We start from the raw sequence: 26,289 nt of genomic DNA, 5'->3' as shown, positions 1-26,289 counted from the left end.
ACAAAGACCCAACGCAGCCAAAAATATTAAAAAAAAAAATCATTTGAGGAACCATCAGATGGTTTCCAAAAGCATCTGCACCATTTTACATTCCCATCAGCAATGTATGAGTGCTTCAGTTTCTCCACATCTTTGTCAACACTTGTTATTATCTGACTTTTTTTTGGGCGGGCTGTGTTGGGTCTTCGTTGCTGCATGTGGGCTTTCTCTAGTGGTGAGCGGGGGCTACACTTTGTGGCAGTTGCACGGGCTTCTCACTGTAGTGGCTTGTCTTGTTGCGGAGCACGGGCTCTAGGCACGTGGGCTTCAGTAGTTGTGGCGCATGGGCTCAAGTAGTTGTGGCTCGCGGGTTCTAGAGTGCAAGCTCAGTAGTTGTGGCACACAGGCTTAGTTGCTCCGTGGCATGTGGGATCTTCCCGGACCAGGGCTCGAACCTGTGTCCCCTGCATTGGCAGGCGGATTATTAACCACTGCACCATCAGGGAAGTCCTATCTGACTTTTTAATACTAGCCATCCAACTGAATGTGAAGTGGTATCTCATTGTTGTTGTTGTTGTTTTTCTCTCATTGTGGTTTTGATTTTTATTTCCCTAATGACTAATGATGTCAAAAGTCATTTAACGTGCTTATTGACCATTGGCATATCTTCCTTGGAGAAGTGTCTATTCAGATCTTTTACCCATTTTGGAAATTGGGTTGTTTATCTTTAAAAATATTGAGGTATAACAGTTCATTACACATTCTGTATATAAGTTCTTTATTAGATACATGATTTGCAAATATTTTCTCCCATTCTGTGGGTTGTCTTTTCACTTTCTTGATGGGGTCCTTGGAAGCACAAAAGTTTTTAATTCTGATGAAGTACAATTTATCTCTTTTCTTTTGTTGTTTATGCTTTTGGTGTCATATCTAAGAATCCTTTACCAAATCCAAGATCATGAAATTTTACCTGCTTTTTGGCCAAGAGTTTTTATAGTTTTAGCTTTTACATTTAGGTCTTTAATCCATTTTTAGTTAACTTTTATACGTGGTGTGAGACAAGGATTCGTTTGCATATGGTGATCCCATTGTCCCAGCACGATTTGTTGAGAAGACTCTTCCATTTGATAGTTGTGACTATAGATATGTGGGTTTATTTCTGGACTCACAGTTCTATTCCATTGCTCCACATGTCTGTCCTTGTGCCAGTTCCACACTGTTTTGATTATCATAGGTTCGTAGTAAGTTTTGAAATTGGTAACTGTAAGTGCTCCTACATTCTTTTTCCAAGATTGTTTTGACTATTCTGGGCTCCTGTCCTCTTTTGCATTTAGGGTTCATGTGCTTATATTGGCCCCACCTGGAAAATCAGGATAATCTCTCTATTTTAAGGTCAACTGATTAGTAATCTTGTCTGGAAAGTCTTTTTTTGGCCATGTGAGATAACATAATCACAGGTGTAAAACAGAGTGAAGGTCATGGGGGCACAAAGCCTATGACGCTTAGATTTGTGAAAAGGTGGGAGCAGAAGTTGGATAGAAGGGTATGAATGGAAGTTTCAGAAATATTAATTTGTCCAAAGTCACATTTCAGAGCTGGGATTTGAATGCAGATTTGACCGATCTCCATGTTCTCATGTGCACATCAAATTGGTCTTCATAGACACATAGCTATTATTTTTAAGTTTTCATCTTAACCTGTTGAGTTCTTAGTATATGCTAAGTAGTCCTCACAGCAATTCTATTATGTTTTTCTGGCTCTCATATAGTACCTGGGCAAGTCTCTGAGTGCAGGTAATAGGCTCTACTGGAGCTGGCATAAGAAAAAAACAGTCAGGGATCAAGGGGTGTGTTTCAAAATCTGAGGGTAGGCAAGCAGCTAAACCTTAGAAAAGGATTGGAACTGAGAAATGGAAACCCCTCAGGACCTAGAGAGTATTTTTCTTCTGCCACTTTTCTCTGCTTCTTGTTGTATATCTTGTTGTATACCAGTCTGTTGTATCTGCAGACTGGTTACTCAGACCACTTGTTGGAAGGTGGTCATGCCACAACTTCTCCGTCATTCAAGAAAACAGCCCAGACTTAGTCCCATTTCCAAAACTTCATTTTGGGTCAAGTGTCCACCTCTGGATCAATCAGCTGTGGCCCTGCAGTGGTGGGGAAGGGGGGACTGCACCATATACAAACATGGCAGCTGACCTTTGTAGATTTGGGGAACAGTTCCCTGAGGAAAGGGAAGTTGCTGACACATGTGTTAGGTAGACTCCCTAAAATGTGTTCATTTTAGTAACAGACCTGTGCTATAGTCTTTGTAGTATAAAAAATTTTAAACTTACTGAATTGGTATAAGGAAAAAACATATTTCTTTTTGCCTACTCCTCTTGGAATTGAAGAAAGGGACCACAGGATGTTTATGGTGAGATTAGCTCAGACGCTCAAAATAGTTTGATGGCACTCAGGACTTAGTACAAGTGTAGGCTCTTGTGATGTCCCTGCCACTTACTACCTTTTTGATTGAACAAATCATAATTTCTCAGTCTCAGTGTCTTTATCTATATTATAATAGGAGAAAGTAGATGGCCTTTAAAGTTTCTTAACTTATCATTTTAGACTCTGGCTATATTTTGTTATTCTTCCTTTCTACCTCAGCCTCATTTACTAAATGATAAGTGCGATAGATCTAAATCCTGTCCTTGGAGGGCTTTAATCTCATAGAGGCAGTGAAGAGTATTTGTAAACGTGCAGGTCTCCCTGCCATGTCTCATTAGTTAACTCTTACAGACCCTACTGCCAGAGTGTGTTGCCATCCCTCCCCTTTCCATTCCCACTGTATTACCTCTATTATTATAACCTCTTACTGTATTTGTCTCTTGATCACTATCCCTGTCTCCTGTTCTGCACTTTTCACCAATCCAAACTAGAAATTGCCTCTCAAATTAAAAAAAAAAAAAAATCATACAGTAAAGTTGAATTTTGGGGGAGTATACAGTTCTGTGAATTTAAAAACATGTATAGATTTCTGTAAACACCTCCATAATCAGAATACAGAACAGTTCTATCACCTCTAAAAAAGTTCCTTGTGCTATTCCTTTATAGACACCCTCCCTCCAACCCTAATTCCTAACAAACCCTGATTATACAGTATGTAAACTTTTTTCAAAAATATTTATTTTATTTACTTTATTTATTTATTTATTTTGGCTGTGCCGGGTCTTATTTGCAGTATGTGGGATTGTCGTTGCAGCGTGCGGGATCTTTAGTTGCGGCACGCGGGCTTCTTAGTTGCAGCATGCATGCGGGATCTAGTTCCCCAACCAGGGATTGAACCCGAGCCCCCTGCATTGGGATTGTGGAGTATTACCCACTGGACCACCAGGGAAGTCCCTACAGTATGTAAACTGTTAAAACTGGCTTCATTCACTCATCATAACGCCTTTGAGATTTCATCCAAGTTGTTGGGTATGTTTTTGTTGTTGTTGTTGTTGTTTTTGCTGAGTAGCATTCCACTGCATGGATGTACCACACAGTTTGTTTATTCATTCATCTATTGAAGGATATTTTGGTTGTTTCCATTTTTTAATGATCATAAATAATGTTACTAGAAACAGTTTTGTATAGATTTTTGAGTGAACATCAGTTTTATTTCTCTGGAGGAAATAACTGGGAATAGGATTGCTGGGTTGTATGGTAAGTGTATTTAACTTTTTATGAAACTACCAAATTGTTTTCCATGGTGGTTGTACTATTTGCATCCCACTAGGAGGGTTCTAGTTGCTCTGCATCCTTGCTACCACTTGGTATTGTTCTTAATTTTAGCCATTCTAATAGGTGTGTAGTGAAATCTCATGGTGGCTTTTTTTTTTTTTTTTTGCGGTACGCGGGCCGCTCACTGCTGTGGCCTCTCCCGTTGCGGAGCACAGGCTCCGGACGCGCAGGCTCAGCGGCCATGGCTCACGGGCCCAGCCGCTCTGCGGCATGTGGGATCTTCCCGGACCGGGGCAGGAACCCATGTCCCCTGCATCGGGAGGCGGACTCTCAACCACTGCACCACCAGGGAAGCCCTCATGGTGGTTTTAATTTACATTTCTCTAACGGATGATGATGTTGAACAACTTTTCATGTGCTTATTTGCCATGTTGTCAAGAACTGTGACTGACATGGGTTTTTACCCTCTTAAACGTAACAAGTTAGCCTGCCAGTTTCATGGATGCTGGCAGAAGTCATGAGACTCTGGAGTCGGAGACAAAGGACTTTATTATTCATAGGACATCAATAAAACAAGCTTCATCTCACATGGGCTACCTTTGCCCCCAAGTCCCATGGGGCTGGTGTCACAGCTGAGGAACCTAAGCTTAAGGGACCCAAATCCTTTATAATGGGCAGCTAACAAACCCACCTGACTTTTGACCTGGAGGGAAACATTATATCTATTTTACTTGACAGTAAACAAACTTGCCCTTTCTCTGGAGGGAGACAGTGATCTGTTCCTCCTGAGAATGTTAGATATGCAAATATCCTTGAAGAGATAGTCTGTCACGAAGGCCTCTTGTACAGAAATGTGAGACACCCGTGGAGAATTGTCTCCCAATGTGTATATCTTCTTCGCATAAGTCTGTTCAAGTCTTTTGCCCATTTTTTTAATTGGGTGGTTTTTCTTTCTGTTGAGTTTTGAGAATTCTTTATATATTCTGGATGCAAGTCCTTTGTTAGATATATGATTTGCGAGTATTTTCTCCCAGTCTGTAGTTTGTGTTTTCATTTTCCACGTAGTGTCATTGGAGAAGCAAAAGTTTTTAGTTTTGCTGCCAAGTTTGGGCCGCAGGTTCCAACCCTACTTCTGTGAGCTGTGGTTCCCACGTTGGTTCATTTTTCAGAGGCTTCGCAGTGCTATTTTGATCTGTTTCCTGCGTGTGTCAGTCTGAAACCTGTGCAGTGGTCTCTATTAGTGTGAATTTTAGTCTCTGATCCTGAATAGCATCAGACCCATGCACACATTTTCAGCTTGCTTTCTTGAGTTCTCCTCATTGATTCCTCCTGTATTTTTAAAGTTCTCTTGGGGCTCATCTTCTCTCCTCTGGGTGGAAAGCTGTGGAATTAGTTACCCCACTCTGTCTTGTACTCCCATCGCTGTCTAGGAGACTAGAGAGTGGGAAAAATGGATAGTTCCCCTTCCTCCGAGTTTAGCTCCTGCAGTCTCTCATTCCAGCCGCTTCTGTGAACACCATGTGATTGCTCATGGCTCAAGAGAAGGAGGAAAAAAAAAGACAAGAAAATGGAGGGATTTTCATATTTCCTCTCAGTGTTAGGAGTTCTTTTTCTCATTCTTTGAGCCAGAGCTAGAGGAGCTCTCTCTGTGCCCTGGTGTCCATTTCTGGGTTGGCTTGGTGATACTGGAGGGGAAAAAAGGGTAAACTCACTGAGGATTCAGTGATATTCTGAATTCTGGTCTTCTTCCTTAATTCTTCTCCTCCCTTTTGCCTTTGAAAATCCTCAAAAATAGTGCTTAGCGCATGCCATCTAGGTTTTATAGCTGGACTACACCTGTGAGGTCTCTCTTCCCCACACCCTGTGGCTGCTTATTGTCTGTCCTCATTTTTTTTCTTATATTTATTTTTATCCTTGATTTCCTTCTCGGGGTCACCCATCTGCCTGCATCCCTTAATGTTTAGCCGAAGATTGTTGTTTGTTCAAAGACTGAATTTGTGCACAAACATCTCTAGCCAGTAAGGCTTCCAATGTCTGGCCAACAGAGACTGTGCATACACACAGGAGATGCGAGAGAGCCAGTTGGTGGCTTGAAGTTTGAATGCATTCCTTGGTTCACACTTTGATCCATCAGCAGAGAGGACGTTTTGTCTATCTTTATAGTTGATTTTGGTGGAGAGGATTTATTGTCCTCCTCACTTCATCATACTGGAAGACAGAACTCCACCTCTCAAGTTTTATGTCTTAAAATAGACACCCCTATCCTGATTTCCGCTTTTCACTGAAACAACAATGCTGTAACCCAGACTCTTGCCTGCAGTTTTAAAAAGGCATTATAATTGAACTTCATACGTAACTGCTTCTGTTTACCTCCTACTTATACCACATCATTCATGTTCTGCATTTGCTGTCCTGTCTCTGAGTGTTTTGCAAAAGATGTTCTTCCTGTCCGGAATGTCTTCCCTCTTTTGTGTCATCGCTCCAAGACCCTCTAAGCCTCAACTCAAGGCTCTTGAAGGTCTACATCCCCCACCCTTCACTCCTTGGCCCAGGTGGTCTCTCCATGCTCCCTAAGTCAGAATGACCTCACCTTCTCCCACCACCTCTCGATTTCATAGCACTTTTCTCTTTTTCTTCATTGTTCATGCTGCCTGTGTTTTTGTTTATGAATTTTCACATCTAATAAAATGGAGATAATATCTACCTTGGTTTTTGTGAGAAATAATTATTCTGAGTACCTGTCACAATATTAGGCATGTAGGGAGTGGTGGCAAACAGTAGGGCCTTGAATGCCGTCTCAAGGAGTTTAGATTCTATTCTGATGCTTTAATTACACTTGTTTTCTTGGTGAATGTTAAATTATCTCATTTGGGACAAAGTATTCACTTTTATATCGTTGAAATGAAGTTGTCTTTTTGAGCCAAATGACATAATGTAGTAAGAACACAGAGTATTTCAAGAAGATTGTACTTTGTCCCTCAGGTTTAAAATGGTAGCAAATAAGAAGGATCTATTAGTCCCCCTTTTTTTAATATTAAAATCTTTTTTTATTGTGGTAAAAAACACATAACATACAATTTACCATCTTAACAATTTTTAAAGTGTACAGGGGCTTCCCTGGTGGTGCAGTGGTTGAGAATCTGCCTGCCAATGCAGGGGACTCGGGTTCGAGCCTTGGTCCGGGAAGATCCCACATGACACGGAGCAACTAAGCCCGTGTGCCACAACTACTGAGCCTGCACTCCAGAGCTTGCGAGCCACAGCTACTGAGCCCATGTGCCACAACTACTGAAGCCTGTGCGCCCTAGACCCCGTGCTCCACAACAAGAGAAGCCACTGCAGTAAGAAGCCCGCGTACCGCAACGAAGAGTAGCCCCCGCTCGCCACAACTAGAGAAAGCCTGTGTGCAGCAATGAAGACCCAATGCAGCCATAAATAAATAAATTAATTAATTAATTAATTAATTAAAAAAATAAAGTGTACAGTAGTGTTAACTATGTGCACCTTGTACAACAGATCTCTAGAACTTTTTTGTCTGGCAAAACTGAAACCCTATACCCATTGAACAGCAACTCCTCTTTGCCTCCCTTCCCCCAGCCCCTGGCAACCATCATTCTACTTTCTGGTTCTGAGAGTGACTAATTTAGATACCTCATGTAGGTGGAATAATGTCTTTGATTTGCCTTTTTGTGATTGGCTACTTGACATAATGTTCTCAAGGTTCATCCATGTTGTTGCATGTGATAGGATTTCCTTCTTTTTTAAGGCTATATAATATTCCATTGTATATACCATGTTTTCTTCATCCATTCATCCTGTGTTTATAGATTCATCCTTTGATAGATATTTAGATTGCTTGGCTGTTGTGAATAATGCTGTGAATGTTGTGAATAATGCTTGAATGTTGTGAATAACAACTCTTGGCTGTTGTGAATAATGCTCAGTGAACATGAGTGTGCAGGTATCTCTTCAAGATCCTGTTTTCAGTTCTTTTGGGTGTATACTCAGAAGTGAGATTGCTGGATCATATGATAATTCTATTTCTAATTTTTTGAGGAACCATCATACTGTTTTCCCCAGTGGCTGTACCATTTTACATTCCCACCAACTGTACACAAGGGTTCCAATTTCTCCACATCCTTGCCAACACTTGTTATTTTTGTTCTTTTTGATGATAGTCATTCTATCAGGTGTGTGGTGATATCTCCTTGTGGTTTTGATTTGCATTTACCTGATGATTAGTGACATTGAGCATCTTTTCACATGTTGGCTCTTTGTACATCTTCTTTGGAGAATTGTCTGTTCATGGCCTTTGCTAATTTTTAATTGGATTTTTGTTGTTGTTGAGTTTTAGGAGTTCTTTACATATTCTGAATATTAACCTCTTATCAGATATATGGTTTGCAGATATTTTATCCCATTCTATAGGTTGCCTTTTCACTCTGTTGATTCCTTTCCTGTGTAGAAGTTTTTAAGTTTGATGTAGTCCCATTTGTGTATTTTTGCTCTTGATGCTTGTACTTTTGGTGTCCTATCCAAGAAATTGTCTCCAAATCTAACGTTGTGAAGTTTTTCCCCTATGTTTTTTTCTAGGAGTTTTATAGTTTCATGTCTTCTGTTTAGGTCTTTAATCCAGTATTAGTCCTTCTTAAAGTGTTCTTTATATTATTGGGCAGGAATAAGAAGTTTGTTCTTTAGTATGACAGTAATTTGTAATATTTAAACTTTCTTTTTCCCTCCTTTCCTCCCTCTCTCCTTTCTTCCATTATAGCTTGAAGATGATAGACTCATTCATTTTTTTTTCTTAATTGCTTTGCTGTGAGTAGAATGATAGTGAATTCATTTTCAACAAAACTTTCTTGTTTGCTCTTTGATTAACAGGAAGAAGATGAGTCTTAAGTCTGAGCGCCGAGGAATTCATGTGGATCAATCAGAGCTCCTGTGCAAGAAAGGATGTGGTTATTACGGCAACCCTGCTTGGCAGGGTTTCTGCTCCAAGTGCTGGAGGGAGGAGTACCACAAAGCCAGGCAGAAGCAGATTCAGGAGGATTGGGAACTAGCAGAGCGGTAAAAGGACTTAACTAGGGGTGGTTTAACAGTGATATAACTGGATACATAGCTCTGTCATTGTCAGAATACATTTTTTTCTTCTGTTTTGATCTGTCAGCAAGTCAGTTTAATATTAAGAGAAATGAATTTTTTCCCCTCATTCAGCGTTTAATGAGTAGCTTTCAGTGATTTCTTTATTTTGTCTTTGTCTTCACTTTTAATTGTTCTGTGTTTGGGATGCGTTAGTCTTAGTTCTCTAATAAAGACAGTAAGCTCCTTGGAGTGGAAGAATGGAGATAAACATATTTTGTGGTGAAGATTAAATGAGGTTATTGCACATGACTTTCATCAAGCATTATTTTCCTTGTTCTTTTAATATATCCAGCATGGCATCTGGCACAGTGATAAGCACATAATAATAGAAACCTGTTGATTTGTATATATAATCCTTACATTATGGAAATTTAACTTTTCTTTAAAAAAATGGCATTTGTTAGTATTATGCAGAAATATGATTATGATAAAAATTAAAACATAGAATGTCTAGTGAGCATAGGAACTAATAAAATACCATGAATAATGTTAATCCTTTACCAAAACATCCTAGAAACTGTGAAGCTTCTCAATAAAAGAAAGACTGATCTCTGACAGCTTTTGCTAGTTTTTTTTGTATTTAATCAGGTATATTCGTTGAGTGATTACTTTGCTACCATCTGTGATGAACTCAATATTATAAAGTACACTCGCTGCTTTCAGTGACTCCATAGTCAGTCAAAGACAGCAAATATAGACATATAACATTAACTCTTTCCTCGGGTTTCCCATTGCATTCCTGATAGTCTCTGTAGCTGATCCTATTTTAGAAAGAAAGTAGAGGCCACTAGGCATGAATTCCCTTAGCTTTCTCCCTGGTTATCAAACTGTGTCTTTATAGTAACTTCTGTTTTGTCTCAGAGAAAGATGTGTGCGTATTCCATTCTCACACCAACACCTCTACCTGTGATTTTGTTGCTGTTTCTTACTGCTTCCAATTGCGACCTTGCTTGAGATTTCCTACAGCACTTTCTGATATTTGAACAGGCATGAGAATCACCTGGAAAGCTTGTAAAAACCGTGGTCACTGAACCTCACCCTCAGAATCTCGGATTCTTGTAGGTTGGGAGTGAGGCCTGAGAGTTTGCATTTTTAACAAGTTCCAAGGTGATGTTGATGCTGCTGTCTGGGGAATCCACTTTGAGAACCATAGTTCTATAGATAGCCTTTGAGATTTACTATAAATACCTCAAATTCAGCTGGTCCAAGGCCAGATTTCTTGCTTTTATTTACTCTAATCCCCACCCCCAGCAGTTCCTCCTAACCCTCCTCCGGTATCAATTAACGGCATCACTATTTATTCAGTTGGCTAAAAAACATTAATTTCTCCTTCACCTCCCACACTGTTTACAACTAATTAAGCAAGTTCTGCTTATTCTAGCTAAGAGAAGTGTTTTGAATTTCATCCTTTCCTTTTTTCCAGGTTCTTATTTCTCTCACTTAAATCTTTGTAATATATTCTTAATTATTGTCTCTGTCCCTAGTCTCTCTGCCCCTCAAGTTGTCACACAGCTACCTGCATTACCTTTAAAACACAGATCAGATAATGGTAATTTACTGGATTATAGTCTTTCTTGGTTCCCCACCACATGAGGAAATCCAGGATTATAGCAGGCTTGGCAGTCAAGGTTTCTTACCACCTGGTGCCTAGCTGTACATCCAGCATCATAGTCCATCACACCGTCAGTGATCTGACTACGTTGAATGAGCTTGGTTCACAACAAACGCCACATCCTTCACATGTGTGGTACCTTCTTCCTGGAATGCCCTTTTACTTGGCGGAATCCTCTTGATCCTTCTAAGACTGGCCTAAATGTCACCATTATAAAACCTTCTTGGACTCCTTCAGCAGATTTAGTTTATTTTTTCCTATGTTCTCATAGCACTTGGGTTTTGCTCTCTACTATAGGCACTGTTACATTGTGTGGTAATTATTTACTTGTCTTTTTCTCTCTTCCAGCCTTGAGGTTGTCAGGGAAAAGGACTAGACTTTACTTGCTTTATGTAACACTAGTACAATTGCTGAATGAACATGATCCACGGAGAAGTCCCTCTTGAAGTTTGTAGTAGCACATAGGAGAGCTTCCTGTCAGAGACCTCAGACCTATTTGGTGTATTTAACCTCTAGCTCTACAAATTTTAAATCCCCAATTCATTGAGTTATTACCTTTAGATACAAGGAGAACTTGGAGAATATCAGGGTTAAACTTAACCTCTTCTTGACTTACAGACTACAGCGGGAGGAAGAAGAGGCCTTTGCCAGCAGTCAGAGCAGCCAAGGGGCCCAATCCCTCACATTTTCCAAGTTTGAAGAAAAGAAAACCAATGAGAAGACCCGCAAGGTTACCACAGTGAAGAAATTCTTCAGTGCTTCATCCAGGGTTGGATCAAAGAAGGGTAATTTTCTGATTCTCTTTTTTCTTTTGTGCCCAAAGAGGTATAGAGTAGATCCACAGTGTATGTGGGCTCAGCTTTCTAATTTCTGTAAGCGTTCAGAGAATATCAGCGCAGACTTGAGATGTTGGGTTTGAGGTGCAGATGACGTATGAAATCTCTTTGGTTGGAGGACATTGTGTTTTAGAGAACTTATTTACTCTATAAGAGGAATAAAGGTAATTGAAATATGTAGTTTTGGTTGTAAAATTCATTCCCATCCCATCTGTTTGGATGTTTTATTTTTTGTGCCTTTAATTTTTGGATATTGGTTTATTCTCCTTTGTTTAATATCCTCACTATCCATACCTTATCAGAAATGACTGTTTCTAGCCTTAAAGTTGTCTAAAAAAGAAGTTTTCTGAGAGCTTGTTAGAGAGACAGCCTGTGTGTTGAGGAAATACTATGTAGAGAACATGTAGGAAAAGGCTTACTTTTGTATGTACTTGACCTTATTCATCCTACTTCTTAAAATTCCATATTAAACAAGCAGGAAGATTCTCGCTAGTGAGCAGATAGGCTAGTTGAAGTGGCCTAGTAGGAAGCAAGAAAGAATGTCTGTTGTTAGGGCTTAGTCTCTGAACCTTTATGTTGGTAATCAGAGCTATGCAGTAAATTTGAAATGGTGAGGGATACTGGGAACCAACACTGATGCTTTCGGTAGAGCTGTTCTCTTAGACACTCCCTTGCACCCCCTCACCCCCTGCCCCCCAACCTGGGGTAATTGTCATGAGATTTTTGGTCTGCTTAAAGGAAGGGGCATAATAATATCACACCTTTAAAAAAATTAATAATAATAATAATAAATATTACATCTTAAGATCTTTTCTGGTCTTTCAGATTTAATGACTTGGTTTTTGTTTTATTAAAAGGAACAATTGCTTATCTAAAAACACAGCACGTCTCTTTAATAGAGGCAAACCTTTAAATAATCTTTTTGTTCACGTGAGTTGTTCTTGGTTGGCTGTCACTCAGCAGTTTTCTCTACAGTAGTAAGAAGGGAAATAATCAGTACCTGCTAGAGATTAAATGTATTTGATAAGAATGTATTTGGCTCATGATTTATTTATTAGAAGATAATGTAGTAGGGTGATTAAAACTGTAAGCTTTGGAGTCACCCTGGTTTGAGTCTCAGCTTTGCAGTTTGCTAGCTGTGTGACCTTAAGCAAGCTAATCTCTTTAAGCCCTGTCTATTCTGAGGGACAGTAATACCTATCATAGGCCTGTCTTGAGGATTAAATGAGCCGATGTGTGTACAGAGTTCAGCACAGTACCTGACACACATAGTTAATCTCCAGTAAGTGTTAGCTATTTTAAAATGCCTGTTGTTTTTCTGACAAAATAATCTCTGCTGGTAAGGAGCTCAAAGGTATTGATCAAAGCCATGCATTCCTATTTAGCTTAAATTCTGTTTCCTGCTTTGAGAAAGTCTCATTAACCTTATGAATTTATAGATGTATGGTGAAATGGTATATGACAACAGATGAAATAGTAAAGAAATTGTAAAACACATCAGCTGTAACTGCCACATTTTACATAACAATATGAAAGCCCATAAAGGTTAACTAATTTACCCAGGGTCATATAATGAGTTGATGTATTAGACCTCAGGTCTCCTAACTCCTGGTTAAGCTTTTTTCCATTATATCCCTTGACCTTGAAATGTGTGTTTTTATCTATAACTGTATCTGTGTCTGTATCTAGATAGATAGATAATGAAGTTTCTATTACTGAAGTGCTTAATAGTCACATACATTCATTGACTATACTTGGCAATTTAAAAAAATCATGTCCTAAGACCTTCTGTACAGTATACATTATATTATGGAGAGAAGATTTGTACTTTAAAAGAAAAATTTCAAGTGATTTTTTATCTTAAAAACTCTTATGTGGAATAGTTCTTACTTTTTTCTTCTCTTTAGAATGATAGATTTTTACTTTATTTTTTTTTTGATCTTTAGCTGTTTTTTTGTCTATAGAAAGCATATGGTGAGAAAGACCTCAGAGTGTTGAGGAAAAAATTGATGTGTGTACATTAGAAAAGAGGATGCTGTTGGATCTTTGTTTCACAGATTGCTTATGTAACTCTGCCAGGCGAACTTTGCATTTCAGGCTGATTATTTGTTTGGCCTTTGCCTGTGGATAAAGTTAGCCTATACTAAATGCAGTTTTAATTTATTGACTGTAGACTACAATAAACCTTTTGTGTTCTGTATTCTTTATTTCACTTTGTTAATCCAAGATGTCCTTGCTCTTAATATTTTACTTGCTTCTATTGGTAGCATGAAAGAAAGCTCTTAAGCCAGGGCAGGTTGGTAGTATATAGAAGTCAAATAACCTAAGGGATTTGAAAAGTATTTTAACTTCCTGTTAGAATTGGCTGTCCCTCCAGAGGAGGTAAATGGAACAGCTTGACTGTAAAGACTCAGAGAATTTACTTTTAGTTCTTTACTCTCCAAAGTAAGGTTGAATGAGCTATAGTTTAGAGTAAATCATAGGGGGTCAGCCAAGTCGAAATACATGCTCATATGTTCCAAAATGCCCTTTTCTTTTGGAGCTCAAGTAGATGTTGTCACCCAGAGTAGACTCTTGTGTACATCTTTTACAAACTAATCTGAAAGCAGTGCTCTAAGGAGGAATATCTTTTCTTTTTTTAGAATTAAAATACCAATCTTTCTACTCAGACCTTAGAGTCTAAATACTGTTCTTCACTGAAGTGAATTAAGGTTCCTTGGAGAAATGACTGATTCTGGAACTTGAGCTGGGAAAGAAGGGCCCCTCAGAAATGTTGGGGACAGGTCAAAGGCCCAGAAGTCAGCTTGAATGGGTTCCCACTGGCCAAAGACAATAAATGGAGTGTAAATGAATAAAACAATAATTCATTAGTCCGTCCAACTAATAAAATAGATAAATAATTAAATAAAGAAGAGGAGAACCTTACCATAGGATCTTGACTAATAAATATAGGAGTGATGGAGATAGAAAATCACCATTTTGTAGTCATCCTAATAAGAATTGATTCAGACAAGTTTCATCAGTGTGGATGCTAAGTCTGGGATGAGAGGAGGGGGTTTCCCGAGGAACAAGTTATGAACATGATCTCAAATTAACTCCCACAACTTATTTATTAATTCCAAGTAGGGAAATGGCAGCTACATAATGATGGGGGGAAATGGACATCCTGTGCCTCTAGATATGTTACTTTGAGAAGAACACAACATGAATTATGTAATAACTAAGCTGAAAATTTATAACCTGAAATCCAGTCATGAGGAAACAGTAGAGGAACCCAAATTGAAGTGCATTGAATAAAATAAACTGGACTGTATTCTTCAAAATTGTCAGTGTCATAAAAAAACAAAGGAAGTCTGGAGAACGTTTCTAGATGAGAGGAGACTAAGTATACATGACCACTAAATGAATGTGTGACCCTCAAGTTGATCCTGTGTAAAAAACAAATACTTTTTTTCAATAACTACAGTTAGCAACAGAATATCCTTGTTGCTGAGAAATAGTCATACTATAAGGGGTAAAGCGCATGAAACATACAATCTACTCTGAAAAAATTTAGAAAAATAATACACACAGACATGGAACAAAATGTTAAAATTTTGTAAATCTGGATAAAGGGTATAAAGGAATTCTTTGTAACAATCTTGCAGATTTTCTGTAAATTTGAAGTTATTTCAAAATAAGATTTAAAAAACAAAACTATAATCCTCTTACACTCAGTGCTATCCCAAGACCCGAATTTCAGATGTTAATTAAGTTGAAGCATGGTGTTAATTACATCATTTGAAGAATTACTAATGAATTGCTACTTTAATCATGTGGGCCTCTTTGGTACTTAGATGAAACTGAAGTAACGATTCCCCAGGTTGAATTTGGAACCAGTTTTATAATTGTGCCTGTTTTTACAGTCATTTCTCAGGTACACTCAGCTTGATTGCCTTTTCTTGTCTACTCCAAAAATTTTTTTATCTTGTAAAATCATCTTTTATAATGTTTTGAATATAATGTATTTGGAACATGATCAGTTTCTGACTTTCATTGATAAGGACAATGAGAAATTTTTTCCCTGAACCAAATATGTGGTTTCTTTTATTTTACAATACCAACTGGATATCCAGCAAGTCTGTCCTGTTCCGACCCCAACTACGCAGAGTCAGCACAGACTCCATAGGTTAAGGGCTGGACCCCACAAGACTGCCCCCACCTCAGATGCCAGTTGCAATCCCCAGGAGTGGGGACACCCGTACTTCTGACCAACCAGGTGTAAATAGGGGGTTCCCACAACCTTCTCCTTAGGTTTGATAATTTGTTAGAACTGTCTCAGGAAGACAGTTTGTTTATGCTTATGGGTTTATTAAAGAATACAACTCAGGAACAGCCAAATGGAAGAGAGATGCCTAGGGCAAGGTAGGGGAGGGGGGCACCAAGCTTCCATGCCATCTGGGCATTTGCTCCCAGCACCTCGATGCGTTCATCAATGTGGAAGCTCCCCAAACCTTGTCATATAAGGGTTTTTATGGAGGTTTCATTTTGTAGGCATGGCTGATCAAATCATTGGCCATTGGTGATCAAAAATATCTATCCCTGGGCCAAAAACCAAATATATATATTTTTTATTATACTACAGACTATCTGCCTTTTAGTCCATATTATATATCTATGGTCAAAACAGCTGAAAAAGTCAGAAGAACTATAATATTCTACTGAGTTGTCCTTATTCTATTTGGATAATCTGAGAAACGTGGGATTTTCAGTAAATTTTTTTAACATTGAGATACAAAATATGTTTTTAGTACTAAAATGGTGTTAACCATCTTTACTACATGATCACGCTCTATTTTGATATTGACATTTTTAGGTTGTGTTTACTCTTTCACAGCTATCCTTCAAATAGCCTTTTTGTTGAAGATTTTGCTTTTATAAATTTATTTATTTATTTTTGGCTGCATTGGGTCTTTGTTGCTGCACGCGGGCTTTCTCTAGTTGCGGCGAGAGGGGGCTACTCTTTGCACAACTGCAAGCGGTGTGCGGGCTTCTCATTGCGGTGGCTTCTCTAGGCGCGTGGGCTTCAGTAGTTGTGGCATGCCGACTCAGTAGTTGTGGCTCACGGGCTCTAGAGCACAGGCTCAGTAGTTGTGGTGCACGGGCGTAGTTGCTCCGCGGCATGTGGGATCTTCCTGGACCAGGGCTCGAATCCCTGTCCCCCCTGCATTGGCAGGTGGATTCTTAACCACTGCGCCACCAGGGAAGCCCCTTGAAGATTTTGCTTTTATAGGTTTACTTTATTGAAGATTTAATTCGATTTAATATGTCATCTGGCTTGCAGACAGCCTTACGTAGTAGGTGCTCAGTTGATACTCGTTGCTTAATTTTAAATAGGAATAGATATGCTGTAATGATAGGAGGGAATTATGGTGTGACTGTGAAGAACTTGGGCTTGGGAGTCAAACAGATCTGGATTTAAATCCCAGATTATCTTCTTTTTCTTTGTTTTTTTTTTTTGTTTGTTTGTTTTTTTGCGGTACTCGGGTCTCTCACTGTTGTGGCCCCTCCCGCTGCGGAGCACAGGCTCCGGACGCGCAGGCTCAGCGGCCATGGCTCACGGGCCCAGCCGCTTTGCGGCATGTTGGATTTTCCCAGACCGGTGCACGAACCCGTGTCCCCTGCATCGGCAGGCGGACTCTAAACCACTGCGCCACCAGGGAAGCCCCCAGCTTTTCTTCTTAACCTGTGTAACATGTCTCACGTAAATGACTTAACCTCTAACCTCATTGTATTCATGTGTAAAATGATAATTCCACCTACCTAACAAAAAAATTTTATTGGTGTGTACATTTATTATTTCATATGGTTTCAGGAATATAACAAAATTGTTAAGGGTTGATGAGAATGTGGAGTAAAGCACAGTGTCTGCCATGTAGAAAATTGTCATTGAATGATAGCTTAAACATTATAATTCAAGAGCACATTTTGTTCTGCTGCCAAGACTTTTTAAAACTGAGTGTTTGGATTGGGAAATGGAAAGCTTGATAATCATAACAGACTGGCTATACTTGAAATACAAGTTTTGCTTCTGTATTAAAAACACAGGGCTATTTAGACTACTTATATTTAATGAAATTTTTGATAAGATGGAGCTTAAACCTACCATTTTGCTCTGTTTTCTATTTATCCCATCTGGATATAATTCTTTCTCTCCTCTTTTCTTGCCTTCTTTTTGTGTTTTGTTTTTTTTAAATTATAAATTTATTTATTTATTTTTGGCTGCGTTGGGTCTTCGCTGCTGCATGCAGGCTTTCTGTAGTTGCAGAGAGCGGGGGCTACTCTTTGTTGCGGTGCGCGGGCTTCTCATTGCGGTGGCTTCTTTTGTTGTGGAGCACGGGCTCTAGGCACGCGGGCTCAGTAGTTGTGGCCCACAGGCTCTAGGGCACAGGCTCAGTAGTTGTGGTTCACAGTCTTAGTTGCTCCGCGGCATGTGGAATCTTCCCGGACCAGGGCTTGAACCCGTGTCCCCTGCATTGGCAGACGGATTCTTAACCACTGCATCACCAGGGAAGCCCTTAAGTAAATTTTTGAATGAGAAAATGTCTTTTATAGCTGCCCACATATTTGTCATTGCTGATACTCTTTGTTCCTGCCTAGTAGGAAAAATGAATCATTTCCTGTCATGTGTGCTCAGGAGATTGTTCTGCCCACTCCTTTACCCAGTTTTTTCTCACGTGCATGTGCAGTACTCAGTCAGAGACTCAAGGGAACCCCTCTGCAGTTATCTGGAGATTTTTCTTTGCAGCCCATCCTCTATGTGTTTTGCCACGCAAATTCTGGAAACTCTGGCCTTCTTGAGCTCTAAATATTGTTTCCCCAATTCAGCAAGTCTGCTAGGCTCTGTTTGAGTTGCCTCTCCCTGTGCCAAGGCCTAAAAACTCTACCTGCAGTGAGCTGGGGCACTTGTAAGATTTACCATGTTTGTCCCCTTCTCTCAGGGGTTACTCTCCCCACTGCCTGTTGGCCAGTGTTGAAAACCATTTTTTCATATGTTTTGTCTGATTTTTCTAGTTGTTAAGGCAGTAGGGTAAACCTAATCCCTGTTGTTCCATCACGACTAGGGGTGGAATTTATCAGATTGAGTGAAAGGTTAAATTCCAAGTATTAAAGAATATTTTCTAATTGTACAGGGTGTCAAATATAATTTTAGGTTTTCCGTATTGGTAAAAAAAAGTTTCAGAAACGATGTGCCAGTTTTTGTTTTGAGTTAAATTATGCCTTATTTGCTTAAAAAAAAAAGGTACATCCAAATGGCTCAAAAATAAAAGGTATATATGGTCCCTCACCCATCTAGTTCCCAGTCCTTCCCCCATATTCAGACAACTTTTGTTACTAATTTGTGTATCATTCTTTTGTTTTCATTTATAAACACATTTGTTCTTATCCCAGTCCTCCTATTTTACATAAAAGCACACTACGCATACCCTGCTTTTTTAGCTTAGCAATATATTTAAGAACTCTTTCCTTATCGGTACATAAAAAGGATACTTTTAAAATTTTAAGCTACGTAATATTCCACTTTATGGATTAAGCCAAAGTTTATTTAGTCCCTTAGTAGTGGCCATTTATGCCATCTTCAGACCTCTCCTTTTACAAGTACTAAAATGAGTAGCCTTGTACATATTTCATTTTGTACATGTGCAATTATGTCAGTGGAAAATTTCTCAGAAATGGAATTGTTGGGTCATAGGATAAATGTATTTTTAATTTTGATGATTATTGCCAAATTGCATTCCATTGCAGGTGTGTCATTTTACATTCCTACCTCCATAGTATAAGTGCCTTTTCCCCTATATCCTCATCAACATCAAACTTCAGATTTTTGCCGACTTGTTAATTTTTAAAATGACCTCTAATAATAGTTTTTTTTCTTTGTCTTTTTTTTAAATCTTATTGGAGTATAATTACTTTACAATGTTGTGTTAGTTTCTGCTGTACAACAATACTAGTAGGTTTAATTTGCACATTTGTTATCGTGTGTGAGATTGAGTATATTTCCTGTGCTTAAGATCCATCTATGTTTCCCTTCTGTGCAGTGTTAGTATTCTTCACGCATTTTTCTATTGAACCGTTGGATTTTTCTTCCTCTATATTTATAGGAGTCCTTGTATATTAGGGAGAACAGCCCTTTGTGATGTAGCTTACAAACATTTTTTCCAGTTGGTTGTCTGACTTTTGACAGTATTTTTAGCCATACATATAGTGTGTTTTTATGTGCCCTTCTTGTCTTCTTTATGTTTTCTTTTAATATGATTGAATTCTTTTAGGGTGTCTACATTTTTTTTCATAACTTAAAAAAATTTTTTTCTTTAATTTAATTAAATTTATTTATTTATTTATTCATTCATTCAGCTGCGCCAGGTCTTAGTTGCAGCACTCGGGATCTTTTAGTTGTGGCATGCAGAATCTTCATTTGTGGCATGTGGGCTTTTAGTTGCAGCATGTGGGATCTAGTTCCCTGATCAGGGATCGAACCTGAGCCCCCTGCTTTGGGAGCGTGGAGTTTAAACCACTAGACCACCAGGGAAGTCCCAGGGCTTCTCCATTTTGAATCATAGTTAGGAAGCACCTGATACTTTAGAAGATAGGGAGATACGTGATTTGGAAAGATAACCATAAAGTGCAATTTTGATCTGCTAACTACTTAATATCAACATGCAGTTTAGAGGGGAAAAGGGGGTTTTTTGTTTGTTTATTTTTTCATATTCTTGTCATTATGGTTTATTACAGGATATTGAATTTTGTTCCCTGTGCTATACATTATATCCTTGTTGTTTATTTTTATATGTGGTAGTTTGTATCTGCTAATCCCAAACTCCCACTTCATCCCTCCCTCACCCTCTACCCCCTGTGGTAACCATAAGTTTGTTTTCCATGTCTGTGAGTCTGTTTCTGTTTGGTAAATAAGCTTATTTGTGTCATATTTTAGGTTCCACATATAAGTGATGTCATATGGTATTTGTCGTACTCTTTCTGACTTACTTCACTTAGTATAATAATCTCTAGGTCCATACATGTTGCTGCAAATGGCATTCTTTCTTTTTTATGGCTGAATAGTATTCCATTGTGTATATATACCACTTCTTTATCCATTCATCTGTTGACATTTAGGTGCTTCCATGTCTTGGCTATTGTACATTGTGCTCCTGTGAACATTGTGATGCATGTATCTTTTTGAATTACAGTTTTGTCTGGATATATGCCCAGGAGTGGGATTGCTGGATTATATGGCAACTCTATTTTTAGTTTTTTGAGAAACCTCCATACTGTTTTACATAGTGGCTGCACGAATTTACATTTCCACCAACAGTGTAAGAGGGTTCCCTTTTCTCCACACCCTCTCCAGCATTTGTTATTTGTAGACTTTTTAATTGAATTTTTTTTGGCCACACAGTGCTGCATGCAGGATCTTAGTTCCCTGACCAGGGACTGAACCTGTGCCCCCTGCAGTGAAAGCATGGAATCCTAACCACAGGACTGCCAGGGAATTCCTGTGGACTTTTTTTTTTTTTTTTTTTTGCGGTACGCGGGCCTCTCACCGTTGTGGCCTCTCCCGTTGCGGAGCACAGGCTCCAGATGCGCAGGCTCAGCGGCCGTGGCTCACGGGCCCAGCTGTTTTGCGGCATGTGGGATCTTCCCGGACTGGGGCACGAACCCATGTCCCCTGCATCTGCAGGCAGACTCTCAACCACTGCGCCACCAGGGAAGCCCTGTAGACTTTTTAATGATGGCCATTCTGACCGATGTGAGGTGGTACCTCATTGTAGTTTTGATTTGCATTTCTCTAATAATTAGCAATGGTGAGCAACTTTTCATGTGCCTTTTGGCCATCTGTTTTTCTTCTTTGGAGAAATGTCTGTTTAGGTCTTTTCCCCATTTTTTGACTGGGTTGTTTGTTTTTTTGTTACTGAGTTGTATGAGCTGTTTGTATATTTTGGAAATTAAGCTCTTGTCAGTTGCTTTGTTTGCAAATATTTTCTCCCAGTCTGTAGGTTGTCATTTTGTGCCTTTTGGTTTCCTTTGCTGTGCAAAATATTATGCGTTTGATTAGGTTCCATTTGTTTATTTTTGCTTTTATTTCTATTGCCTTGGGAGACTGACCCAGGAAAACATTGGTGGGATTTATGTCAGAGAATGTTTTCCCTATGTTCTCTTCTAGGAGTTTTATGGTGTCATGTCTTACACTTAAGTCTTAAAGCCATTTTGAGTTTATTTTTGTGTATGGTGTGAGAATGTGTTCTAACTTCGTTGATTTGCGTGTGGCTGTCCAGCTTTCCCAACACCACTTGCTGAAGAGACTATCTTTTCTCCATTGTATATTCTTGCCTCCTTTGTCTTTGTTTTGGGGTGTGTGTGTGTGTGTGTGTGTTTTGTTTTGTGGCTGCATTGCTTGGCATATGGGATCTTAGTTCCCTAACCAGGGATTGAACCCATGCCCCTTGCAGTGGAAGCATGAAGTCTTAACCACTGAACCACCAGGGAAGTCCCTCTTGCCTCCTTTGTCGAAGATTAATTGACTGTAGCTGTGTGGGTTTATTTCTGGGCTCTCTGTTCTGTGCCATTGATCCATATGTCTATTTTTGTGCCAGTACCACACTGTTTTGATTACTGTAGCTTTGTAGTATTGTCTGAAGTTTCAAAGGGTTATACCCTCAGCTTTGTTCTTTTTACTTAGTTTTGCTTTGGGAATTCTGCGTCTTTTATGGCTCCATATAAATTTTAGGATTTTTGTTTTAGTTCTGATAGGAATCACATTAACTCTGTAGATTGCTTTGGTTAGTATGGCCATTTTAACAATATTAATTCTTCCAATCCAAGAGCATGGCATATCTTTCCATTTATTTGAATTATCTTCAGTTTTCTTTATCAGTGTTTTATAGTCCTCAGCATGTAAGTCTTTTACTTCCTTGGTCAGGTTTATGCCTAAGTTTTTTGTGTGTTTTTTATTTGATGTGATTTTAAAGGGTTTTTGTTTGTTTGTTTTTACTTTTCTGATATTTCATTGTTAGTGTAAAGAAATGCAACAGATTCCTTTATGTTAATCCTGTATCCTGCTACCATGCTGAATTTGTTTATCAGTTCTAGTAGTTTTTGTGTGGAGCCTTCAGGGTTTTCTGTGTATAGTATCATGTCGTCTCCATATAATGACAATTTTACCTCTTCCAATTTGGGTACCTTTTATTTCTTTTTCTTGTCTGATTTCTGTGGCTAGGACCTCCAATAGTATGTTGAATAGAAGTGGTAAGAATGAGCATCTTTGTCTTGTTTCAGATTTTAGCAGGAAGGCTTTCAACATTTCACCGTTGAGTATTATGTTGGTTGTGGGTTTGTCATAAATAGCTTTATTATGTTGAGATATGTTGCCTCTATAGCCATTTTGGTAAGAGTTTTTATTGTGAATAGATGTTGAATTTTATCAAATGCTTTTTCTGCATCTGTTGAGATGATCATGTGGTTTTGTCTTTTCTTTTGTTGGTGTGGTGTATCACATTGATTTGTGTACGTTGGAAAAGGGTTTTTTTGAAGTGAGAGGTGGAATCTTTAGTTTGACCTATGTAGTTAAGATATATTTTTACATGATCTGTGTGTGTTTGTCTCACTTGAATAAACCAGTCACTCTAATAGGGGTAATGCTTTTATTATCTTAAAACTTTATTGCTGCTACATCATTAAAATGTATTTCAGATACTAAAGCTCAAAAAATAAGGTTGTAAGAAGTTACTCTGAAACAGATTCACAGACATAGAAACAGACTTATGGTTACCAAAGGAGAAAGGGGGTAGGGGAGGAATAAATTAGGAGTTTGGGATTAGCAGATACAAACTGTTGTATATAAAATAAACAACAAGGTCCTACTGTATAGCACAGGGAACTATATTCAATATCCTGTAATAAACCATAATGAAAGAGAATATGAAAAAGAATATATTTATATGTATATATAACTGAATCACTTTGCTGTACACAAGAAACTAACACAGCATTGTAAATCATCTATACTTCAGTTAAAAAAAAGAAATTGCTCTGAGAAAGCATGTAATAGGTTGATTTTAATACCTACAAAAGGTACTTTTTCTTCCTAATTATCTCTTTTTGTGTGTGTATAGAAAAGGATCATGGGTATATGAGATACTTTAATTCCTTTCAGGTATTGCATTAGAGAGCACAATTCAAAATCAGGAGGCTTAGAAGGCGATCAGAAACCAAGTGATAGTTCATGTTTTCTGAGAGCACTTACCCTATTACAACACCCTTATCTCTGTTATGTAAAGGTCTTATTTTCCTTTCAGTGTATTTATTTGAAGAGGGCAAAGAGTTGTGTGGCCAACTGATTGGACAGTGGGTTTTTTTTTGCTTCTCTTGCCTCTGCTCTGTCATGGTCACTGTGCTACTTTGGATGCATACTTTCACTTTGAGCAGTATGACTTGAAGTTTGAATGGTGGGTAAATAATTGTTCATCTCCACATAAAAATTGTTCATCTCTTTGCCTTTTTGGCAAATCAAGTGGATTTGGGAAACTTGTCTAGCATAAGTCATCTATAATTTTTGTGCTTCTACTGATTGTTATTTTACATGTTGACTGGTTTTGTAAATTCATGCAATCTTTGAGAGAGTTGTTCAAGATAGCAATGCCATTTCAGTGTTAACGATTAAATATATAGGTCAAAGCATGATATATTTTGGCTAAGAAGATACTGATAGAGCACCTTTATTTGAATAGGAGTATCTTTTAGATATGTAGTTTTATCTAATTGTACTTCCTACTCATAAAATAGATTTAGCTTACTTTAAGGAAAATCCAGATATTTAAACATAAAATAATTTAAATTCAAGTTTAACTTTGATTTAGCATAATTTAAATAATCTTAAATTAGATACTGAAAGTAACTCCATGCATGGCTCTTCTGTGTAATGAAACTTACTATGTTTAATTTTCCCAGCAGAAATTCAGGAACCAAAAGCTCCCAGTCCTTCTATAAACCGGCAAACCAGCATTGAAACGGATAGAGTGTCTAAAGAGTTCATAGAATTTCTCAAGACCTTCCACAAGACAGGCCAAGAAATCTATAAGCAGACCAAGCTGTTTTTGGAAACAATGCATTACAAAAGGGTAGGTTGGGAACCACTTAGCAACATAGAGTTTTGGTTTTAGGAAAGGTCTTAGAGATAATGTAGTGCAACTTTGTCATTTTACAACTGAGAAAATAAAGACCCAGAAATGTTAAGTGACTTACCTGAGAAATGTCACTGAACCAAGTTAAACACGCCTCCTAGGCTAATACTTTTCCTCTGCAACTCAATGGTGTTTGGATCATCTTCGCATGGAACGTCTGGCATCAGAGCTACTTATGTTGTGTACTTTAGTAATAAGCCTTCCTAACTTGTCACCTTGTAAATAGTGTAAACTGCCAAGAGAGCCATAGTAGACCTTGAACTCTAAGTAACAGTCATTAGACCAATAGTAATCATTTTAGGTTTATTTAGTTTTGTTTTGTATTCTTTTTTTTTTTTTTTTTTTTTGCAATATGTGGGCCTCTCACTGTTGTGGCCTCTCCCGTTGTGGAGCCCAGGCTCCGGATGCGCAGGCTCAGCGGCCATGGCTCACGGGCCCAGCCGCTCCACGGCATGTGGGATCTCCCCGGGCCGGGGCACGAACCCGTGTCCCCTGCATCGGCAGGCAGACTCTCAACCACTGCGCCACCAGGGAAGCCCTGTATTGATTTTTAATTTTCCTCTCCTTTCTCAGGTAGAGAAGGGAAAGCTAAAATTTAAACATTGAAAGGGACCTTAGCAACTATATAGTTACCATCCCTTTATTTTACAGGTGGGGAAGTTGAGAGAGAGGATAAGTGACTTGTCCAAGGTCACTTGGATAACACCTTGTGTCTTCCACACATGTGTCTTTGACCTGTACTTTCTAACTCATAATTTCAACAATGAACCACTCTTGCCCACATCTTTTTCCTCTTCATTCCTATTTTCTCCAGTCCTAGTGTATGCCCAGTGATGAGCAACCTTTTTACCACATATGGGTCAAGTCTAGAAAATTAAGTATTTTCAGAATTGCATTAAATTTTTTTCAGCCATTTTATCTTTATCAGGAAACATTTAATATCTCTACCGAGATTTTTTTTTTTTAATTTCCTCATTCCCAGAAGGTATCTCTTTTGGCTGAAATTTCATTCAGCACCTACATAATCCACACACATTGCAGTATTGCAATGTAACGCTTGACTTTTCAACTAATGTTGTTTGCTAAGACTCTTCAGAAGCTGAAGGGTTTATTTATTTATTTATTTTGCGGTACGCAGGCCTCTCACTGTTGTGGCCTCTCCTGTTGCGGAGCACAGGCTCCGGACGCGCAGGCTCAGCGGCCATGGCTCACGGGCCTAGCCGCTCCGCGGCATGTGGGATTTTCCCGGACCAGGGCACGAACCCGTGTCCCCTGCATCGGCAGGCGGACTCTCAACCATTGCGCCACCAGGGAAGCCCAAGGGTTTATTTTTTTACCCTTTTTTCTTTTTGATTAATCTCATTAGCTGCTTAATAGTCCCTTGTAGTCCCTTTTCACATTCTTTAAGAGATATTTCTATTACACACAAGACAGGCAGTGACATCATTAGCACAGAATTCATTTATGTTGAACATACAGTTGTCATCAGCTACTTTTTTCTTCTTTGAAGTTACCACAGCAAGAATTTAAATTTTATTGAGAAAATGAGAAGGTGGGGGAGGGAGTGGGGTGCTAAGAAGAAGCTAAAGAAGAATTTACAAGGTTTAGTTTTTTAAACTTATTATTGTTACATATTTAGTTTACATAACTAGAATTTAAGAATCTCACTGTGAGAACCAAGCTTCAAATAGGTTTAAGAGTGGCCATGGACTCAGGGATGTATATGGTCACCAGTGAAATGAAGAATGTCTAGATTTCTTTGTCATTTGGACGAAAAACTGTATGTGCCCAGGGTAATT

At 38.7% G+C, this 26,289-nt stretch overlaps 1 protein-coding gene across 4 annotated transcripts in view; it reads left to right on the top strand.

Annotated features, from left to right (window-relative positions):
• Positions 1-26,289, top strand: part of RABGEF1 (RAB guanine nucleotide exchange factor 1) — an 87,332-nt gene that overhangs the window by 43,288 nt on the left and 17,755 nt on the right. For 3 of the 4 annotated variants that reach the window (XM_082671674.1, XM_082671676.1, XM_082671677.1), the window contains 3 exons: positions 8,565-8,750; positions 11,056-11,222; positions 24,258-24,427. In XM_082671674.1, the coding sequence (XP_082527800.1) occupies positions 8,565-8,750; positions 11,056-11,222; positions 24,258-24,427 (523 nt within the window). The remainder of the gene's footprint in view (positions 1-8,564; positions 8,751-11,055; positions 11,223-24,257; positions 24,428-26,289) is intronic. The other variant, XM_082671675.1, reaches the window with a different exon arrangement.

This window comes from Grampus griseus, assembly GCF_964374135.1.
Source record: "Grampus griseus genome assembly, chromosome: 14".
In the NCBI taxonomy this organism is placed as follows: Eukaryota; Metazoa; Chordata; class Mammalia; order Artiodactyla; family Delphinidae; genus Grampus; species Grampus griseus.
The sequence above is the reverse complement of the archived record's forward strand: the minus strand, read 5'-3'. Positions and strand labels throughout refer to the sequence as shown.